The sequence below is a fragment of the Manis javanica genome, chromosome 2, assembly GCF_040802235.1.
Source record: "Manis javanica isolate MJ-LG chromosome 2, MJ_LKY, whole genome shotgun sequence".
Lineage (NCBI taxonomy): Eukaryota > Metazoa > Chordata > Mammalia > Pholidota > Manidae > Manis > Manis javanica.
The window spans coordinates 111,329,792-111,351,144 of NC_133157.1; the positions used below are offsets into that span (position 1 = coordinate 111,329,792).

At 36.0% G+C, this 21,353-nt stretch overlaps 1 protein-coding gene across 9 annotated transcripts in view; it reads right to left on the reverse strand.

Moving 5' to 3' along the window:
- MALRD1 (MAM and LDL receptor class A domain containing 1) overlaps positions 1-21,353 on the reverse strand; it is a 672,837-nt gene that overhangs the window by 443,687 nt on the left and 207,797 nt on the right. For all 9 annotated transcript variants that reach the window (XR_012127984.1, XM_073229124.1, XM_073229120.1 and 6 more), the window contains exons 20-21: positions 16,285-16,461; positions 13,632-13,794 (exon numbers count right to left, since the gene is read on the reverse strand). Coding sequence is in view for 8 of the 9 variants with exons in the window: in XM_073229124.1 (XP_073085225.1) it covers positions 13,632-13,794; positions 16,285-16,461 (340 nt within the window). In the remaining variant the exon portion in view is untranslated. The remainder of the gene's footprint in view (positions 1-13,631; positions 13,795-16,284; positions 16,462-21,353) is intronic.

Consider the following 21,353-nt stretch of genomic DNA (forward strand, 5'->3'; position numbering starts at 1 on the left):
ATATAAGAGAATATATTCATAAACAAGTTATCTGATAAGGGGTTAACATCTAAAATACGTAAAGAGTGCACACGCCTCAACACCCAAAACACAAATAACCCAATTAAAAAATAGGCAAAGGAGCTGAATAGACACTTCTCCAAAGAAGAAATACAAATGGCCAACAAGAAATTTATGTAGGCACATGAGAAGATGCTCCACATTGCTAATTATCAGGGAAATGCAAATTAAAACCACAATGAGATATCACCTCACACCAGTTAGGATGGCCAACATCCAAAAGACAAGAAATAACAAATGCTGGTGAGGATGTGGAGAAAGGGAAACCCTCCTACACTGCTGGTGGGAACATAAATAAGTTCAACCATTGTGGAAAGCAATATGGAGGTTCCTCAAAAAAATTAAAATGGATATACCATTTGACATGGGAATTTCACTCCTAGGAATTTACCTAAAGAAAAAAAGATCCCTGATTCAAAAAAGACATATGCACCCCTATTTTTACTGCAACACTATTTACAATAGCCAAGAAATGGAAGTACCCTAAGTATCCATCAGTAGATGAATGGATGAGGAAGAGGTGATACATATACACAATGAAATATTACTCAGCCATAAGAAGAAAACAAATCCTACCATTTGCCACACATGGAAGATGCTAGAGGGTATTATGCTCAGTGAAATAAATCAGGTGGATAAAGACAAGTACCAAATGATTTCACTCATTTGTGGAGTATAACAACAAAGTAAAACTGAAGGAACAAAACAGCAGCAGACTTACAGACCCCAAGGGACTGGTGGTTATGAAAGATAAGGGGATGGGGAGTGTGGGAGAAGGGAACTAAGGGGAATTATGATCAGAAATCACAATATAGACAATTGATAACTCTATAGCATCTTACTATGCTGATACACAGTGACTGCAATGGGCAGGAGTGTGTGGGGAGATGAGAACTTCATAATTTAGGTGAATGTTGAAACCACAATGCTGTTCATGTGAAACCTTCATGAGATTGTATATCAATGATACTGTATTAAAAAAAAAGAATGAGAGTAAGGCAGAGTGAGATTTGGCACAAAGAGAAGAGGAAGCAGCAATGTGTCCATGGAGGCAGAGAGTAGAGTGATGTGGCCACGATCCAAGGAATGCCAGCTGCCACCAGAAACAGAAGAGCAGGGAATGGTTTCTTCTCGACTGTGTCCACAGAGGAGGGGCCATACAGATGTACAATGATAGCATTATTATTAGTAGTAATTATAATAAGTAGTAAAAGAAGGATTGCAATACTCCATTCCTGACAATGGGTAGATCACCCAAGCAGAAAATCAATAATCAAACAGCAGATTTGAACAACACTGTAGACCAAATGGACATAATAGACAAAGGCAGAGCCTTCCACCCAACAGCAGCAGAATGAATACACATTCTTCTCAAGTATACATGAAATATTCTCCAGGATAGATCATATGTTATACCACAAAACAGTCAAGAAATTCAAGATTGGGATGATATCATGTATCTTTTCTGACACAGAGGTATGAAACTAGATATAAATACAAGAGGAAAGTTGGGAAATTCACAAAATGTGTGGAAATTAAAAACACATTCCTCAACAAACAATGATCACAGAAGAAATCAAAAGGGAAATCAAAAAATATCTTGAGACAAAGGAAAGTGGAAATACAACATACCAAAATTTATGGGATGCACTAAGAGTTACTCTAAGAAGAATGATATAGCTATAAACACCTACACTATGAACAAGAGGAAGATCTCAAACAGTAACTTCATACCTCAAGGAACTTGGGAAAACAAAAGAGATCAACTAAGCTCGAAGTTAACAGAAGGAAGGAAATAATAAAGATTAGAGCAGAAACAAATAAAACATAAAATAGAAAAACAATATCCAGTCCTGTAGAAACACTGCAAGAAATGCCACTTTTCATGAGTATTAAAATAGTTAAGGGAAAATTACTACAGTTAATTTAGATTTTGACTGTTTGTACTTTTATTTCAGGAAAAAAATTTTTGAAGACTGATATTTAAGCATTTTTACAAAACTGGATCTTTTAGAAGTTATGTTGGGAGAGTGGTAAGGCATCTACATTGGCTTATAAAATATTGGTTTATCTCTCAACAGAGAAGGCTCTGAGAAAGCAATAATTCTGTTATTTAATGTCTAAGAGATTAAAGCTTTGAAAATTGCTACAGAGCAGAAAAGATTAAAATATTTTGTTTCACTGAAGCATTTATCTAGATTTATACCCAGCACTTAGACACATTATGAATATGCACTGTTATGTCACACAGTTTGCATTATTTATGTGGCTTTTAGTTTATAATGATGTCAAGCCTGTACAAATGCATAACATAGAAAGCAATGTAGGGGAATTTACAATAATGGGGACTATAACTCATTTCCACCTGAAAGACAATGATCAGTGTTATGAAAGAAAAAGGAAAAGTACCTTACAAATATGCAACATGCATAAGAGATTGTCTTCTGTCTAATCAGCATTTCAAAAGAGGTGTTCATAATCAAATCATTGATCAACAGTCTGTAAGCAAACCCTAAGGCCCAAAATAATTTTAAAATATCTATCTTTTCCAGATAAGTATGAAATAAGTACATTTGGTTTTGCTTCAACAGAAAGACAGGGGTCATTTTGATAAGAGGTAGGGAAAAGAACATGTATGCAAAAAGATATTAGAAAAAAGTTGGGTATTATACAGTGAATGAGTCAATGTACAGGATGCTTTGAAATTTCATGTCTTTCATTTGTTTTTTGTTTGCATATTTATGTTACTTTTAGTTTGTTGATATATGTTATATTGGTTTCAAGTATGCAACACAATCATTCAACAGTCATTACATTATTAACTGCTCACCCCAACTAGCATACTGTCAACACAGAAAGATGCTATAGAATTATTGACTATATTCTCTATGCTGTACTTTCATCCCCATTGACTAATTTATATCATGATTGAGATTTTGTGCATCTTTATCCTCTTCACCTATTATACCTACCCTCCACAACCCCTCCACCATGGTAACCACCAATCACTTCTTAGTGTCTACCAGTCTATTCCTGTTTTGTTTTTATTTGTTTAGTTTAGTTTTGTTCTTAGATTCTACATGTAAGTGAAGTCATAAGCATGTGTAATTTTTTTCTGGATACATATCCTCAGGCAAGGGAAACAAAAGCAAAAATAATCAAGTGGGACAACACCAAACTAAAAAGCTTTTGCACAGAAAAGGCGACCATCAACAAAACCAAAAGGCTACCTAGGGTATGGGAGAATATATTTGCAAATGATTTAAATGATAAGAGGCTAATATTCAATATATATAAAGGACTCATGTGACTCATCACTAAAAAAGCAACGTAACTACAAAATGAGCAGAGGACCTGAACATTCTCCAAAGAAGAAATTCAGATGGCCAACAGGCATATGAAAAGATGTTCCACATTGCCAGTCATCAGGGAAATGCAAACAAAACCATAATGATGTATTCAACTCATGCCACTCAAAATGGCCACTATTAAAAAGTCAATAAATAACAGTACTGGTGAGGATATGGAGAAAAGGGAAGCCTCCTAGACTGTTGGTGGGGATGTAAATTGATGCAGCCACTATGGAAAACAATAGATTTCCAAAAAAACTAAAAATAGAAATAACACACAACCCAGTAATTTCACTTCTAGAAATTTACCCAAGGGAAACAAAATCTCAGATTAAAGATGGCGGCATGAGAGGCGAGATAGAGGCTTCCTCCTAAAACCAAATCAATTAGAAAATATAGTTGGTGCAACTAATCCTGAGAGAGCAACATGAAAGAGGACGGTGGCAGACTGCATAAACCTGGAGAAAAGAGAAGACCTCATAGAACAGTAGCCAAGCCCTCCCCCCATCCCAGCTCACCAGTGGGAGGAAGAGAAATGGAGCGGGAAGGGAGTGGAAGGCCTGGGACTGCTGAATACCTAGCTCCAGAGATCTGCTCTGGTAGCACAAACCTACATTTCATGGTGCTTTCATGATACTCGTGTGATTACAGGGTTGGAAAGTTAATACAGGCAGAGTTCCTGGGGAGACTGGGATTCCGGCTGCTTGCGGAAAGCAGGGAACCATATCTGGCTGCTCGGGGACAAAAGTCTATCCCTGTGTGCTCCGCCCACTGGTACTGGCAATGGAGACAGGCATAGCAGCTAGGAAGCAGGAAACAGCTCTTTCCTCGCCCCTAGCACCAAGACCACCCCCTGTGACCTCCAGCATTGCTTCAGGGGATGAGTAGCTCCAGAGTAGAGCTTCTGGACACTAGAGGGCGCCATATCAAAATAGGAAATGCCAAAGGAACCTGGTCCAGAGTAAAATTAATATAACTCCAGAGAAATATTTAAATGACATGGACCTTATGACTCTTCCTGAAAGGGAGTTCAAAATACAAATAATCAACATACTAATGGAAGTACGGAAAAATATCCAAGAACTCAGTAATGAATTCCAGTCAGAGATCCAATCATTGAAGAGCATGATGGAGGGTATTAAAAGCTGGTGGGATACAGTGAAGGAGATGATAAATGAAATAGAAACTAGAGAAGAGGAATACAAAGGAGCTGAGGCACAGAGAGAAAAACGGGTCTTCAAGAATGAAAGAATATGGAGAGAACTGTGTGACCAATCCAAATGGAACAATATTCACATTATAGGAATACAAGTACAAGAAGAGAGAGAGAAAGGGATAGAAAGTGTCTTTGAGGAGGTAGTTGCTGAAAAATTCCCAACTGGGAAGGAGATGGTCTCTCAGGCCATGGAGATCCACAGATCTCCCAACAGAAGGGACCCAAGGAAGACAACACCAAGGCATATAGTAAAAATTGGCAAAGCTCAAGGATAAGGACAGACTATTAAAAGCAGCCAGAGAGAGAAATAAGATCACATACAAAGGAAAGCCATAAGGCTAACATCAGACTTCTCAGCAGAAACCTTACAGGCCAGAGGGAGGGGCATGATATATTTAGTGCAATGAAGCAGAAGGGCCTGGAACCAAGATTACTTTATCTGGCAAGATTATCATTTAAATTTGAAGGAGGGATTAAACAATTTCCAGATAAGCAAAAGCTGAGATAATTTACCTCCCACAAACCATCTATGCAGTCTATTTTGGAGGGACTGCAATAGATGGAAGTGTTCCTAAGATTTAATAGCTGTCACCAGAGGTAATAAAACCACAGTAAAAAATAAATAAAACAGCTAATTACTAAGCAAATGCAAAATTAATTATCCCCAAAGTCAATCAAGGAATAGACAAAGACACAGAATATGATACCTAACATATAAAGAGTGGAGGAGGAAGACAAAGGAGGAGAAAAAGAAAAGAACCTTTAGATTGTGTTTGTAACAGCATATTAAGTGAGTTAAGTTAGACTCATAGATAGTAAGGAAATTAACCTTGAACCTTTGGTAACCATGAATCTAAAGCCTGCAATGGCAATAAGTACATACCTATCAATAATCACCCTAAATGTAAATGGATTGAATGCACCAATCAAAAGACATAGAGTAATAGAATGGATAAAAAAAACAAGGCCCATCTATATGCTGCCTGCAAGAGACTCACTTCAAACCCAAAGACATACACAGACTAAAAGTGAAGGGATGGAAAAAGATATTTAATGCAACTAACAAAGAGAAAAAAGCAGGAGTTGCAGTACTTGTATCAGACAAAATAGACTTCAAAACACAGAAAGTAACAAGAGACAAAGAAGGACATTACATAAGGATAAAGGGGTCAATCCAACAAGAAGATATTACCATTATAAATATCTATGCTCCCAACACAGAAGCACCCACATATGTGAGGAAATACTAACAGAATTAAAAGGGGAAATAGAATGCAATGCATTCCTTCTAGGAGACTTCAACACTCCACTCACTCTGAAGGACAGATCAACCAGACAGAAGATAAGTAAGGAGACAGAGGCACTGAAAAACACAATAGAACAGATGGACCTAACAGACATCTACAGAACTCTACACCCAAAAGCAACAGAATACACATTCTTTGCAAGTACACATGGAACATATTTAAGAATAGATCATATACTAGGCCACAAAAAGAACCACAGTAAATTCAAAAAGATTAAAATTGTACCAACCAGTTTCTCAGACCACAAAGGTATGAAGCTAGAAATAAATTACACAAATGAAATGAAAAATCCCACAAACACATAGAAGATTCACAACATGCTCCTAAATAACCAATGGATCAATGACTAAATAAAAAGAGAGATCAAACAATATATGGAGACAAATGACAACAATAATTCAACCACGCAAAATCTGAGGGATGCAGCCAAGGCTGTACTAAGAGGAAAGTATATTGCAATACAGGCCTACCTCAAGAAAGAAGAAAAATCCCATATAAGCCATCTAATCTTACAACTAATGAAACTAGAAAAATAACAACAAATGAGGCCCAAAGTCAATAAAAGGAGGGACATAATAAAGATTAGAGTAGAAAAAAATAAAATTGAGAAGAATGAAACAATAGAAAGAATCAATGAAAGCAAGAGCTGGTTCTTTGAGAAAATAAACAAAATAGATAAACCCCTAGCAAGACTTATCAAGAAAAAAAGAGATTATACACACATAAACAAAATCAGAAATGAGAAAGGAAAAATCACTACAGACACCACAGAAACACAAAGAATTATTAGAGAATACTATGAAAAAATACATGTTAACAAACTGGATAACCTAGAAGAAATGGACAACTTTCTAGAAAAATACAACCTTCCAAGGCTGACCAAGGCAGAAACAGAAAATCTGAAGAGACCAATTACAAGCAATGAAATTGAATTGGTAATCAAAACCCTACGTAAGAACAAAACTCCTGGACCAGATGGCTTCACCGCTGAATTCTATCAAATATTTAGTGAAGATGTAATACCCATTCTTAAAGTTTCCCAAAAAATAGAAGAGGAGGGAATACTGTCAAACTCATTCTATGAGTCTAACATCACTCTGATACCAAAACGAGGCAAAAACACCACAAAAAAAGAAAATTACAGACCAATATCTCTGATGAACATAGATGCAGAAATACTCAAAAAATATTAGCAAACCAAATTCAAAAATACATCAAAAAGATCATCCATCATGATCAAGTAGGATTTATCCAAGGGATGCAAGGATGGTACAACATTAGAAAATCCATCAACAACATCATCCAGCACATCAACAAAAAGAAGGACCAAAACCACGTGATCATCTCCATAGATGCTGAAAAAGCATTTGACAAAGCTCAGCATCCATTCATGATAAAAACTCTCAACAAAATGGGTAGAGAGGGCAAATACCTCAACATAATAAAGGCCATATATGACAAACCCACAGCCAACATTATACTTAACAGTGAGAAGCTGAAAGCTTTTCCTTTAAGACTGGGAACAAGACAAGGATGCCCACTCTCCCCACTTCTATTCAACATAGTACTGGTTGTCCTCACCACAGCAATCAGACAACACAAAGAAATAAAAGGCATACAGATTGGCGAGGAAGAAATTAAACTGTCCCTGTTTGCAGATGACATTAAATTGTACATAAAAAATCCTAAAGTATCCACTCCAAAACTACTAGATCTAATATCTAAATTCAGCAAAGTTGCTGAATACAAAATTAATACACAGAAATCTGTGCCATTCCTATAAACTAACAATGAACTAGCAGGAAGAGAAATCAAGAAAACAATTCCATTCACAATTGAATCAAAAACAATAAAATACCTAGGAATAAACCTAACCAAGGAAGTGAAAGACCTATACTCTGAAAACTACAAGACACTCATGAGAGAAATTAAAGAAGACACCAATAAATGGAAACACATCCTGTGCTCATAGATAGGAAGAATTAATATTGTTAAAATGGCCATCCTGCCTAAAGCAATCTATAGATTCAATGTAATTCCTATCAAAATACCAACAGCATTGTTCCACAAACTAGAGAAAATCATCCTAAATTCATATGGAACCACAAAAGACCTCGAATAGCCAAAGCAATCCTGAAAAGGAAGAATAAAGCAGGGGAATTATGCTCCCCAACTTCAAGCTCTACTACAAAGCCACAATAATCAAGACAGTTTGGTACTGGTACAAGAACAGACCCATAGACCAATGGAAAAGACTAGAGAGCTCTGATATAAACCCAGCCATATATGGTCAATTAATATATGATAAAGGAGCCATGGACATACAATGGGGAAATGACAGCCTCTTCAACAGCTAGTGTTGGTAAAACTGGACAGCTACATGAAAGAGAATGAAACTCGATTATTAACCCCATACACAAAAGTAAACTCAAAATGTATCAAAGACCTGAATGTAAGTCATGAAACCATAAAACTCTTAGAAGACAACATAGGCAAACATCTCCTGAATATAAGCATAAGCAACTTCTTCCTGAACCCATCTCCTCCAGAACAGGAAACAAAAGCAAAAATGAACTCATGGGACTACATCAAACTAAAAAGTTTTTGTACAGCAAAGGACATCATCAACGAAACAAAAAGGCATCCTACTGTATGGGAGAATATATTTATAAATGTCATATCCAACAAGGGGTTAACATCCAAAATATATAAAGAACTTAAATGCCTCAACACCCAAAAAGCAAATAACCTAATTAAAAAATGGGCAGAGGGTATGAAGAGACACTTCTCCAAAGAAGAAATTCAGATGGCCAACAGACACATGAAAAGATGCTCCATATCACTAATCTCAGGGAAATGCAAATTAAAACCATAATGAGATATCACCTCCCACCAGTAAGGATGGCCAGCACTGAAAAGACTAAGAACAACAAATGCTGGCGAGGATGTGGAGAAAGGGGAACCCTCCTACACTGCTGGTGAGAATGTAAGCTAGCTCAACCATTGTGGAAAGCAATATGGAGGTTCCTCAAAAAACTAAAAATAGAAATTCCATTTGACCCTGCAATTCCACTCCTTGGAATATACCCAAAGAATACAAGTTCTCATATTCAAAAGACATATGCACCCCTATGTTTATCGCAGTACTATTTACTGCGTTATTTACAGGACAAGATATAGAAGTAACCAAAGTGTCCATCAGTAGATGAATGGATAAAGAAGAGGTGGTACATACATACAATGGAATATTATTCAGCCATAAGAAGAAAATCCTACCATTTGCAACAACATGGATGGAGCTGGAGGACATTATGCTCAGTGAAATAAGCCAGGTGGAGAAAGACAAATACCAAATGATTTCCCTCATTTGTGGAGTATAACAATGAAGCAAAACTGAAGTAACAAAATGGCAGCAGATTCAGAGACTCCGAGAATGAACTAGTGGTTACCAAGGGGAGGGGTGTGGGTGGGAGGGTGGGGAGGGAGGGAGAAGGGCACTTGGGGGTATTATGTTTAGTACACATGGTGTGGGGGATCATGGGGAGAACAGTGTATCACAGAGAAGGGACATAGTGGATCTCTGGCAACTTGCTGCACTGATGGACAGTGACTGCATTGGGGTATGGGTGGGGAGTTGTTAATATGGGTAAATGTAGTAACCACATTGTTTTTTCATGTGAAACCTTCATAAGAGTATATATCAATCATACTTTAATGAAAAACAAAGAAAAAAAGAAAACAAAATCTCTGATTTGAAAAGATATATGCACCCCTATGTTAATTGCCACATTATTTACAATAGCTAAGATATGGAAGCAACTGAAGCATCCATCAATAGGTAAAGGGATAAAGAAGATATCTTTACATACACACAATGGTGTATTATTCAGCCATAGAAAAGAAGGAAATCTTGTTATTTGCAACTACATGAATGGATCTGGAGGGTATTAATTTCAGTGAAATTAGCCAGGAAATTTCATGTCTTTTACATTGACTCAGGGAAAAGTTTTCTACCAAACTATTTCTCATTATAATACTTACTTTACAACATACACAAATTTTATTTTTAAATGCAATGACCTTAGAAAATTTTTTTTGTTTTCTTTGTCCTGAGACGTTTTTTAGTAATTTTTTAATGAGTCACTAGATTTAGAGAAAAATGAATCTGCTCTGATCAAAACTGGAATTAGGGAGTGAGAAAGCCACCCTGTCTTTCAGCAATACTTTCTCTAATTCTTGAAGATGGGCTCTAGAATTATCTAGGAATTACACCCAAAATACAGATTCCCAGCTCTATTCTCTGAGATTTTGATCTACATGTTTCAGAATTTGCCTTTAAATATGTCATACATATTTAAATTTTCAGTGGCCCTTAATGCACATTTGACAAACTCCCCTCAGGCCTCTCTGAGGACTGTCAGAAAGCACTGACCTGGAACATGCCTATGTATTCTGCTAGACATCATTCCACATGAACAGTGATGTGTGGAGAACTTACTTTTGCCTGAAGGGAAAGATTTCACACTCCTAGTCCTTCTTTATATTAAACTTTATTTAACCAACAGATGGTTATTTAGTAAAAAATGATTTGAGGAACAAGGACTTTGCTCTCCCTGGCTTCTAGCAGTAAAAATGAATAAATTGGGTCAAACACTTTTTCTGTGAGATAAATGATCACAAAACCTTAGATGCGAGTCAGTGTACATTCTATGGTAAATTGCCTGGGCTAAAAGACTTGGCCAACTAACAGACTGAGGTCAGAGTACAGGGTTATGAGATCACATGAAATTATAAACTGGGTGGAATTGTTGCACAACACTTCCAAATCTACAATATTCTAAACATACTTAAAATCTGATTTAGCTACCAAGTTCAGAGACTAGGTGATCCAAATATCTTGATTCAGTGATAAGCTCATAATTTTTAAAGATTCTCAGCTGAGTACGACTAATGTTTTTGCCAAGTTCCCTAGTAATTCCTGGAGCATGAATAAATATAAACTAATATTTCTTCTTTTTTTATTTTTTACCAGATTATGCTTATTTTGCTGAAATATTAAGAACTTTTCTACAGAATGTTCACTCTCATGCATATGTTAAAGGAAATGGAAGTTTCATCCAAACCCAATCTCAAAAGAACATGCAAATTGCAACAGATGATATTTATGCTGAATGAATTTTGCTTTATTAGTTCACTGGATTATACCTGAGGAAAATATTTCTGTGTGTCTTGACTTCAGTCATAAGAAAAAAATCATGCCAGTTGCCCTTAGTGGGGCCCTGCAAAGCAGGGCGAAGAGGGCATCCACTCACCATCTCTGTACCAAGGCCATGGCACAAAGATGTGGATTTTCTCCGAAATCATATAAAAGTGTTGGATGAATTAACTGTATGGAAAGGTATTACCCTCCCACAAACAAAGAAAAAAATAAATAAAGATATAACCATTAATTTAGATCATGAGGCTCACTTCAGATCCTCAAGTACAAAGACTAGTCCATTAAAGTGTGAACAGAAAAACAGTAGAACGCCACTTGGAATGTCACTTTATTTAGCTTTTACCATTTCATTTTTATAATGAAAAACACACATGCAAAGACCTTATCTAAGATTTGACTACACAAAGAAAACTTCCCTTATTTCCACACCACCATGACTTTTCTTGATTGTTTTTGCTTCATTAAGTGTATGAAGTGAGAGAATATTTTGAAATATATTAACGTGCTTTCTTTCTTTGGGGTATGCTTATGGGCCTCACCAACCTGAGCCAGAAACAGTCTTTGCCTTAAGTAGAACTGGGTTCACAGGACATACAGAGAAAGAAAGAACTGGCATAGAGCTTTTTGGTTTTAAAATCTGGTCTTAAAAACTATTTCAGACACAGTGGTCTTATAAAAGCCTGGCTTTAAATTTCTAGAACCAGACCCTCAGAGAGAAAAGCATTTCTAAATTAGAAAAGTTTCCCTTTACATATAAAAAACAGATTTGATAAGTGATCTTGGAGTTTTAATATAAACTGCAGAGTAGGATATATGAAGCATAATAATATTTCTTATAACAAAGTAAAAAATGTCAAACCTTCCTTGGCTGAGGAACAGCCTGGAAAGGAGAGAAGCAGGCTAGAGGAGACGGCAGCAGCGGGCGGCCTCCCTGCTCCGTGGTTCATTGTTACGCATACCGCATTTCTTAAACATTCTAATATTTAGATTCTAAATGAATCTAACTATTCATTATTAGCATTCAAAATATATTCAACATTTAGATTCTAAATGAATCTAACTATTCATTATTAGCATTCAAAATATATTTAATTTTTGCCTTTGTAGGCTATAATTATAAAATGTAAATACATAGATCACAATCACCAACAAATTCATTCAACAAATAACCATGGAGATCTATTATGTATTAGTCACTTAGAAATAATGCAACAAACTTGGAAAATCACAGACCCTGCGATTGCTCAGGGTATTTGCTGTCCATTGGAGGTGGAAGGTAGGGGAAGAGACTTAAAAGCCAATTATATTACTGTGCTTATGTTACCATATTTCTACTCAAAAGGTTACAAATTTCTATTTCGATTTACCTTTACCACTTAGAAGCACACATCTACTCCTTTTTCCTTTATAGAAATATGGATTAATGAGGTATGGTTTATTTGCCTGTATCAGAGAAACTTTCTGAAATAACCCTTTGCTTTGTTATGAGTCATAAGTAACTCAAGGAAAATTGGGATATTAAAATTTCAAAAATTACTTGCCACCTGTAAATGGGATCAAAACAAAGCAGTATTAACATTTGCTACTCTACAAACTCAGGGCAATATGGCTGCTAACACTGAAATTAAATGATGGTAAAACTGGAGCCACTGTACTAAAACAAGCAATATCCAGTGAGAGTGCAGAAAGCCAGAGAGAAAAAGTCAGGGCAGGAACAGGAAATCACTGTACCCCGAGGATAACCAGGGCTCTCCTTGGGCACAAAACAAGGCCATGCCAGCCAGGCAGCGACCGACTGGGCAGCAGACAGACCATTAGTTTTCTGTGAGGCAGCAAAGCCCCAGAAGCTGGGGGTGGAAAAATTTTAACTGTGGTGAGTTGCGGAGGCATAACGCTTGTGAAAAGATTCTCTGTGAAATAAATGGGGATCTTTGTTGTTTTCAGTAACATATCCTTCAAATCACCAAAGGAAAGGAGGAAGGAAAGAAGTTTGTAGGACAGGGAGCACTCAATACATTTGTGGACTGCAAAACAGGGGAAAGGTATGAGTTACTGACCCTTCCAAAGAAAGGACCAGAATAAATGATGACGAAGAAGGAAAGGGAGGGGGAGGTGGAGGAGGAGGAGGAGATGATGGAAAGGGGAGAAAGGAGACAAGGGCTGTGGGGAGTGGGGAAGGAATTAGTAGATAATTTTAAGACAACACAGTAATAGTCCTTTTCAATGAGTGACTGTTACAAATTTTTTTACTTTCCTTACTCATACTTTCTCTAGTTTCTATGATCTTTTTAAGAGCATTCACTACCTTTTGGATTCTTTTTTCAATTTTGTATGAAAGAATACACTTAGCCCACTTTTTCTGTAACTTAACCATTCATCTTTACAGTATCCCTGACTTACGGTAATGTGGTGAGCAGGAATTTGGTAACTACTCAATGAATAGTTCCGTAGAGATATGCTCAAGATATGTGGTCACGTACTTTGTATGATCCACCAATGGTCTGTGATTTTCTTCTCCATGATGAATACTGGTTCCATTACCAAGTCCCCACCTGAATGTGTTTGTATCTTGAGTTAGATGGTCTGAGATTGACTGGTACCATTTACACAGGTTTCCTTTTTCAAAGCTGCAAACTTCCATAGCTTGAATAGGCAAGAATAAAAAAAAGATAAGCCCATCACAATAAACAGGGATTTCTATCTGTATTAACACTTTGTTACTCTTGGTGTTTATTATTATTATCATCATCATCATCATCAATATCTAACTTCTAAGCATAACTGAAATAATTAGGCTACTGGTTTGTATAATAGAAGAGTTTTATATACAGGGGCATTATATTCAAGTATCAGTAGTAACTGAAATATGGGAATAAATGCATATACTAAAGAATCTTTCATAAGGAGATGAGATTTTAATAAAGTCCTAACTCAGCAATTTAAACATTGCCAGTCTCTTCTGACCTAACATTTACGTTACCTGCATGACCTGCAAGTTTTGATAAGCCTTTTCTTTTTCCACAGTATTATTACAAAACTAAACTTTTAGCTCAGTCTCTGAAGAGGTTATTCGAAATTCCAAACGACTTACGTTCAAAGCAATAAGCTTTACAATAGCTTTTATGTTGGGTCGCTTTCCTTGAAAGTTTTCAGTATTCTTATAATGGTTATATTTTAACATCACACGAATTACAAAGTCCAGTGATTTTTTTAACATACATAGTGTATGTGAAAATGTTCTTTCTCCCACTTGTGTTCATGTGCCTGTCTTCAATCTGCCACTGCTTGAATAAAAGATTCAATTCAATGAGCTAGGTGTACTGTGTAAGGCCTGGTATGTACTACAGCTATTACAGTGATGGCATCCTACTACTACTACTATTTAGAAAATTGAATTCAGGATTTAACGTAAAATTTGAGGAGGAAATACTCCAAAAAAAAACAACAACTGAGCTTTAATAATGACATTCAGATGTGTTATTTAATCTCTGACCTTAATATTGATTAATTATACTTATCTCATGAAAAGATTTAGGATTCAATGCAATCCTATTCATATCAAAAACAGATAAGAATCATAAATTTTTAAAAAATTAGAGAGCGTAAGTTTCAGTCAAGCAAGAGGAATAAGCTCTAAGGTCTGCTATACAACCTTATACCTATAGTCAACCACAATGTATTGTACACTGAAAAACTTGTGAGGAGGGTAGATCTCATATTATAAGATAAAGTTAGAAAATAAATTTTAAAATAGAAAACTTAGAAAGTTGACAGGCAGATTTATCATAATAGTTCCTCTTACAAAGAGATGGAAATGGCATGATCTCAGAATATGTTCAGAAATAAAATGGCAATGATTCAACTCATGTTTATTCAAAATAAATATTCCCTTGATTTAAAATAACAATTTATTAGTAGACATACATTCAGAACATTTAAAGAAGTCATCAAAACTTCCCATTCACTCATAAACGACACTAAAATTGCAAAGTTAAACTAAGAAAGTATTCACTAAGGACACTAATTAGGTGTAATTAATTAGACTTTGTGTAAACTTTTACAAACAGCACAACTTAGGTACAATTTTGAGAGGATTTTAGCATCTTCCCATGAAGAAGTCTGAATACCACAACATCTTCCACTATATTATTTTCCATCTGTGACGAACAGTATATATCCCTGGCTAACTTAATTATGATCTCATCTCATTCACAGAGTGAGTTAGCTCTCATTTTATGAGTTTTACTGACTAGATTAATTTATTGTATATTTGTACATTACAAAGCATTTTTTCCGAGTTAAAATAATAAATATGAGCCTCCTTTTAAAGTTTTCGCATATCTTGATGAGGCTGATATAAGACAAATAAGAGTTCATTATGCTCTGTATTTTCTGTATCTTCTGAACCTCTAACATTACCAAGACATTTGAGACATATTATAAAAGAGTAAACCCACATACCACTCAATAATGAGCTGGGAAGAGAAAAAAATTGAAGTGTTCATGCCTCTTATCTTGTGCTTTGCCCATTCAAACAGATTAATTTCTTTCCTCTCAGATTGTATCTTTGGCTGAGAAGTTCACTTTTAAATTAATTAATTGCCTTAAAAGTCATGGATTCGTAGATGCCACAAAAGTGAAAACCATATTTCCACAGGACACAGGTACTGAAGGGCCCATCTGTATTAGAACTGATTTCTTGTGAATGCTGAGTATTGGATATAGCATTCCTTTTACATGCACACTGGGCCAGTGGTGAACTTTGAATGAATTCATCTCATACTTCCTCCTTAAATATTCCTATTTCACTTAGGTAGGGGGTAAAATAGAGATGGAAGATGGGTCAAACAGAACTAGTAAAATAGTGCCAGAGTCAAGTAAAGTCCATGAAAATAAGTGTTTTGAACCGAAAACATTAACTGAAAACACTTACCTCCTGTTGGACATAATAGAAAAATGCATACTGATTCTTCTACTATAATTTTCTATACAATAGCTTTTATGTGAGTAAAATGCTCTAAGTCAAGTTGAAAAATTCTAACTATGACAGTCGGTCACGCTATTTTGATATTATTTTAGCACTTTCTTATGCCATATGGCTATATTTAATACAAAATGTAGGAATTCACCTACCACAGGATGATTCATCTGATTTATCAGGACAGTCATATCTAAAATCACATATCTGTATTTTTTCAATGCAGTGACCATTGGACAGGCAAACAAATTCATTGTCTGTGCAGTTGTGTGGAGGTAATGTTACTGGAACTGAAGTTTCTGGTGGAGTTGGGAGGTCCTCTGGCAAATTACCTTGATAAGAAATAAAATACAGGTATCATTTAGCAGATTTCCCATTTCTTCAAAGATTTTATATAATATGATTTTCTAAGTATGCTTCACATTCAACATTATAAAGAATATTTAATAGTATTTGAAAATCTAAACCTCTTTATTTAAGCATGTACATTGGTGTTCTTGAACTTAGCAATGACAAATAACTCTGGGTATCTTTGATTATAAACATTGAAGGTGCAAATGGAAATTATTGAAAAACTATTCAGAATTCACTGAATAAGTGGAGGATTCAAGAACTGGGACTGAAAGATCAGCAGGAACCAAGGGAGTTTGAGATGCTGGCATTGGGGTCCAGTCAAGGTCTGGGTAAACCTTCAGTCACCTAGGTCAATAAACTTTGTTCTTCTACTGCTACAATGAATCTAACAGCTCTTCATCTTTGTTTCACATACTCAAGGTTGCAAGAGAGACCCAGACTGGAAGTATTCACATACAAGTATTTTAAAAATTAAGATAATAATTTCTGAAATTATAGAGTTTAGAAGACATTTATAGGACTTAACTTACACAGTAAGTTATTCAATGAACATTTATTAATAACATTCCTGTGTCATATACATGGTAGGTGTGATGGATTTAAAGGCAAATATTTCATCACTAAGTAGTTTACAGACTAGTGGACAAGTCACTCAGGTAAATCTTTCATTATTGTTCTTTGGGATAAGTTTATGATAGAGATTATAACACAATGGAAGCAAGAATGACACCCATCCTGTTACTTCTGATTCCTAGCACAATTCACAGACTTTGGTATATGTTGGGTATCCTGTCATTATGGGATGGATGGATGGACGAATGGGTAACAGTGTCAATGAATAGATAGACAAATGGAGAACTATACAATGTATTAAGAGAACACAAAAAAGCATACATCAGATGGGAAATAAGGAAGGCATCCATGCAAGGTGGTGTTTAAATTTTTAGCTTTAAGGGATTATGAGCTACTGGCTAGATGAAAAAGGGTATAAGGTCCTTTGAGGCAATGAGAAAAAACTTGTGTGGAGGCAGAAAAATATATTGGCCTGTAGTTTTTTTGGAATTGTCTGAGAATTTGGCATGGAAACCACCTTATGATATAGTAAGAATGCATGTGATGGAGTCTTAGCTATGAAATGAGAGTAGACACCTACTATGTCATAAAGAGTTAATTGGAACAAACTTAGGAGTTTGAAATAAATACAAAAAACTGTGGAGAAATGTCAAGATTTAAAATTTTCACTTCAAAAAATACTTTCCTGCACTCCAGTTTGAAAAAGACAGATGCACCCCTATGTTTATCGCAGCACTATTTACAATAGCCAAGAATTGGAAGCAACCTAAGTGTCCATCAGTAGATGAATGGATAAAGAAGAGGTGGTACATATACACAGTGGAATATTACGCAGCCATAAGAAGAAAACAAATCCTACCATTTGCAACAACATGGATGGAGCTAGAGGGTATTATGCTCAGTGAAATAAGCCAAGTGGAGAAAGAGAAATACCAAATGATTTCACTCATCTGAGGAGTATAAGAACAAAGGGAAAACTGAAGGAACAAAACAGCAGCAGAATCACAGAACCCAAGAATGGACTAACAGGTACCAAAGGGAAATGGACTGGGGAGGATGGGTGGGTAGGGAGGGATAAGGTGGGAGAAGAATAAAGGGGGTATTATTATTAGCATGCATAATGTGGGGGGTGGGAGAAAAGGGAGGGCAGTGCAACACAGAGAAGACAAGTAGTGATTCTACAACATTTTGCTATGCTGATGGACAGTGACGGTAATGGGGTTTGTGGGGGGGACTTGGTATAGGGGAGAGCCTAGTAAACATAATATTCTTCATGTAATTGTAGATTAATGATAACAAAAAAAAGAGAAAGAAAAGGGGGATTACTCCCTAATAGGATAAAACTAATTGCAAATCAATGATTAATTCATGCTTCACATATCCTTAATTTTGATCTTTTAAAGGGTGTCAGATGATCAGCGATGGAAGTACATTTTTCTGATAATAATCCTTTCTCTTAAAAAAAAAAACAGTTCCTGTGTGGTGATCTCCAATAAGTTCTTCACAATGGTATAAAGGTCATATCAAAGTGTGGGCAAAGGGTTTGTTTGTGTTTATACAGAGGATCAAAGCCTAATTTTGCTACACAGAAAATGAATTAAGATATGATATAAAGAAGAACTTCCAACATCAACATCCTCTGGAAGAGTCATTCCAGAAGATGATCATCAAAAAACTTCAACAAAGATCTTGGCACTGTTGCAGTTGTAGCTGCATTCATCCCACCAATTCCTAGACTTGCCATTGGAATGAAGAAGGTGATAACTAAGCTGGCCTGTGCATACAGTAAAACAACAAATTTGACTGTATCTATACTGTTGGAACTCAACCAAGAATTAGGATAAGTGCAAGTTGCAGTGCTCCAAAATCGTGCAACTACAGGCTATCTACTGTTAAAAGAACACATGGGAAGTGAACAGTTCCCAGGAATGGGTTGTTTTAATTTGTCTGATTTTTCTCAAACTATTCAAATTCAGTAAGACAATATCCACATATAACTGATAAGTTTTCACAAATACCTAGGGTACCTAACTGGTTTTCTTGGTTTCACTGGATATGGCTGGTAATTGTAGGTCTGCTTTTGTTATGTAGCTGTATTCCTATTATGTTAATATGTGTATGCAATTTAATTAGTACTTTGTTAAAACCTATACATGCTTATGTTACTCTACAAGAAGACATGTCAAAGAAATAATCAATCATCCCATGTTTTCTTCTGTCTGCTACTTCTATAGCTTTTCTTCTTCCTTCCTAATTACAACCCTTTAGTAGAATCCGTGCCTCATATCGAAAATTACTGAGTATCATAATTCTTCCAAGTGGTAAAGACACCTCAAGACAAATGCTGGGCATAGAAGCCACAGGGCATAAATCTGCAAAGAGGTAAAAAGCTAGCCTTTTCAAAGAATATTGCTTCTCTCTCACTTACCAACTTTACATTTCCCTGTAGGGCCCTGGAAGATGACTGGTTAGCCAGAGACGGGTAACCTAAAACAGGCACAGTTGCAGGGGGGCCATCAGGTGAGAAATTGGGAATCAACAGAAGTGAGGCTTAGAACCTCACCGACCCCCCTCCTTGTTTTGAGAGAAATCTTCTGCATCCGTGGATGTTTTGTTGCCCTTATCTAGCTTGGATTAATACTTAGTCAATAGGCGCAGACCTGATCATTTACATTTGCCCTCTTACAGCACTAAATTATGTTTTCTACCTTTATCTTGCATCTACCTACTACTTTAGCATTTTATTTAAAAAAATTAATAATAATAATAAGGGAGAAATGTGGGATTCACATATAAATCAAGTATAAAAATCAAGTGAATAATCATATTTGACTTGATTGTTTATAGTTCATGATGTGTGATCAAAACTGAAAGTTTCTGTGATATGACTGCCCTTGCACTGTTCACCATGTAAGAACTTATTCACTATGTAAGAACTTGTTCACCATGTAAGAACTTGTTCGTTATGCTTCAGAAGATTGGAGACTGTTGAGAACTAGGCTTGGGGTTGATTAATGATTGTGCATTGAGTCCCCTATACAGAATTTTACTGTTGTTAACAACCATTTGATCAATAAATATGAGAGATGCCCTCTCAAAAAAATAATAATAATAATAAAAATGACAATAATAAAAATAAAAAATAAATAAAATAAAATAAAATTTGCATTCTGGGAAAGGACATTCACTCTCAGAGGGATGTCTATGTAAATGAGCCTGTCAATCAAATGACCTCCCCTTGTCAATCAAAGAGGTGCCTGCTGGCCAGAGTAATAAAAAGACCTCCCTCCTAAAGGATCAGGGCCTTTGTCTACCTTGACTCTGGCCCACTCCTACCTTAGAGTGTATTCAAATAAAACCTGCTCTGCTTTGCAAAAAAAAATACTTTCCTGACATTAGTGTGGAGAATTATTTGTAGTCACTTTGACGAAGAGAAGAGAGAACAATTAAGCTTTTACTTTAATTCCAGGCAACTGATAAACCAAAGCAGGGATGGATTGGAGGGGAGAGCAAAGATCTCAGTAATATTAAACATTCAGTATCTAGAGGACTAGAGATTTGGGTGCTGCTGGGAATTTGAGGAATGCCCAGTAAATAGAACTTTGTTTCTTAGTTCAAGATGAAGCAATTGAGAACTAAGACTAAAGTTTATGACAGACATCAAAATTTCAACTTTATATGGATGAAATTGATGCTGTAGAAAATAACTTGTATCTGTAGATAAGTGGCCTTTAAAGTGTAAAACTGTAAAACTCAGAATTTAACAGTTTAAATTATAACCTCTGTTAGAAACTTCTGGGCTGCTTGCTTGGAAGCCTACAAGGGTGAACTACATCGAGGAGCTGAGCAGATCTGATGCCTCCAGCTAACTAGCTCTAAAAGGGAAAGAGGAAACTAAGGAAATAGGTCTGCATGCTCAGTCTCTCCTTGTATACTCAACAATCCACTGTTGCTTTTCCATAGTTCACCTTAGGGTTCACTCTTGCTATTTTGCTTCCTATGGGTTTTAGTAAATGTATAATGAGGTTTACACCATTAGAGTATCATACAGAATAGCTTCAATGCAATAAAAATACTCTGTGTTCTGCCTATTCATCCATCCCTATCTTGAGTTCCTGGCAAACTTTTATCCTTTTACTGTCTCCATAGTGTTTCCTTTCCCAGAATGTCATATATTGCAATCACATCATGTGACCTTTTCACACTGGCTTCTTCCACTTAGTAATAGGCCTTAAGTTTACATCTTTTCACACCTTAATAGCTCATTTCTATTCAGAACTGATTAGTATTCATTCTT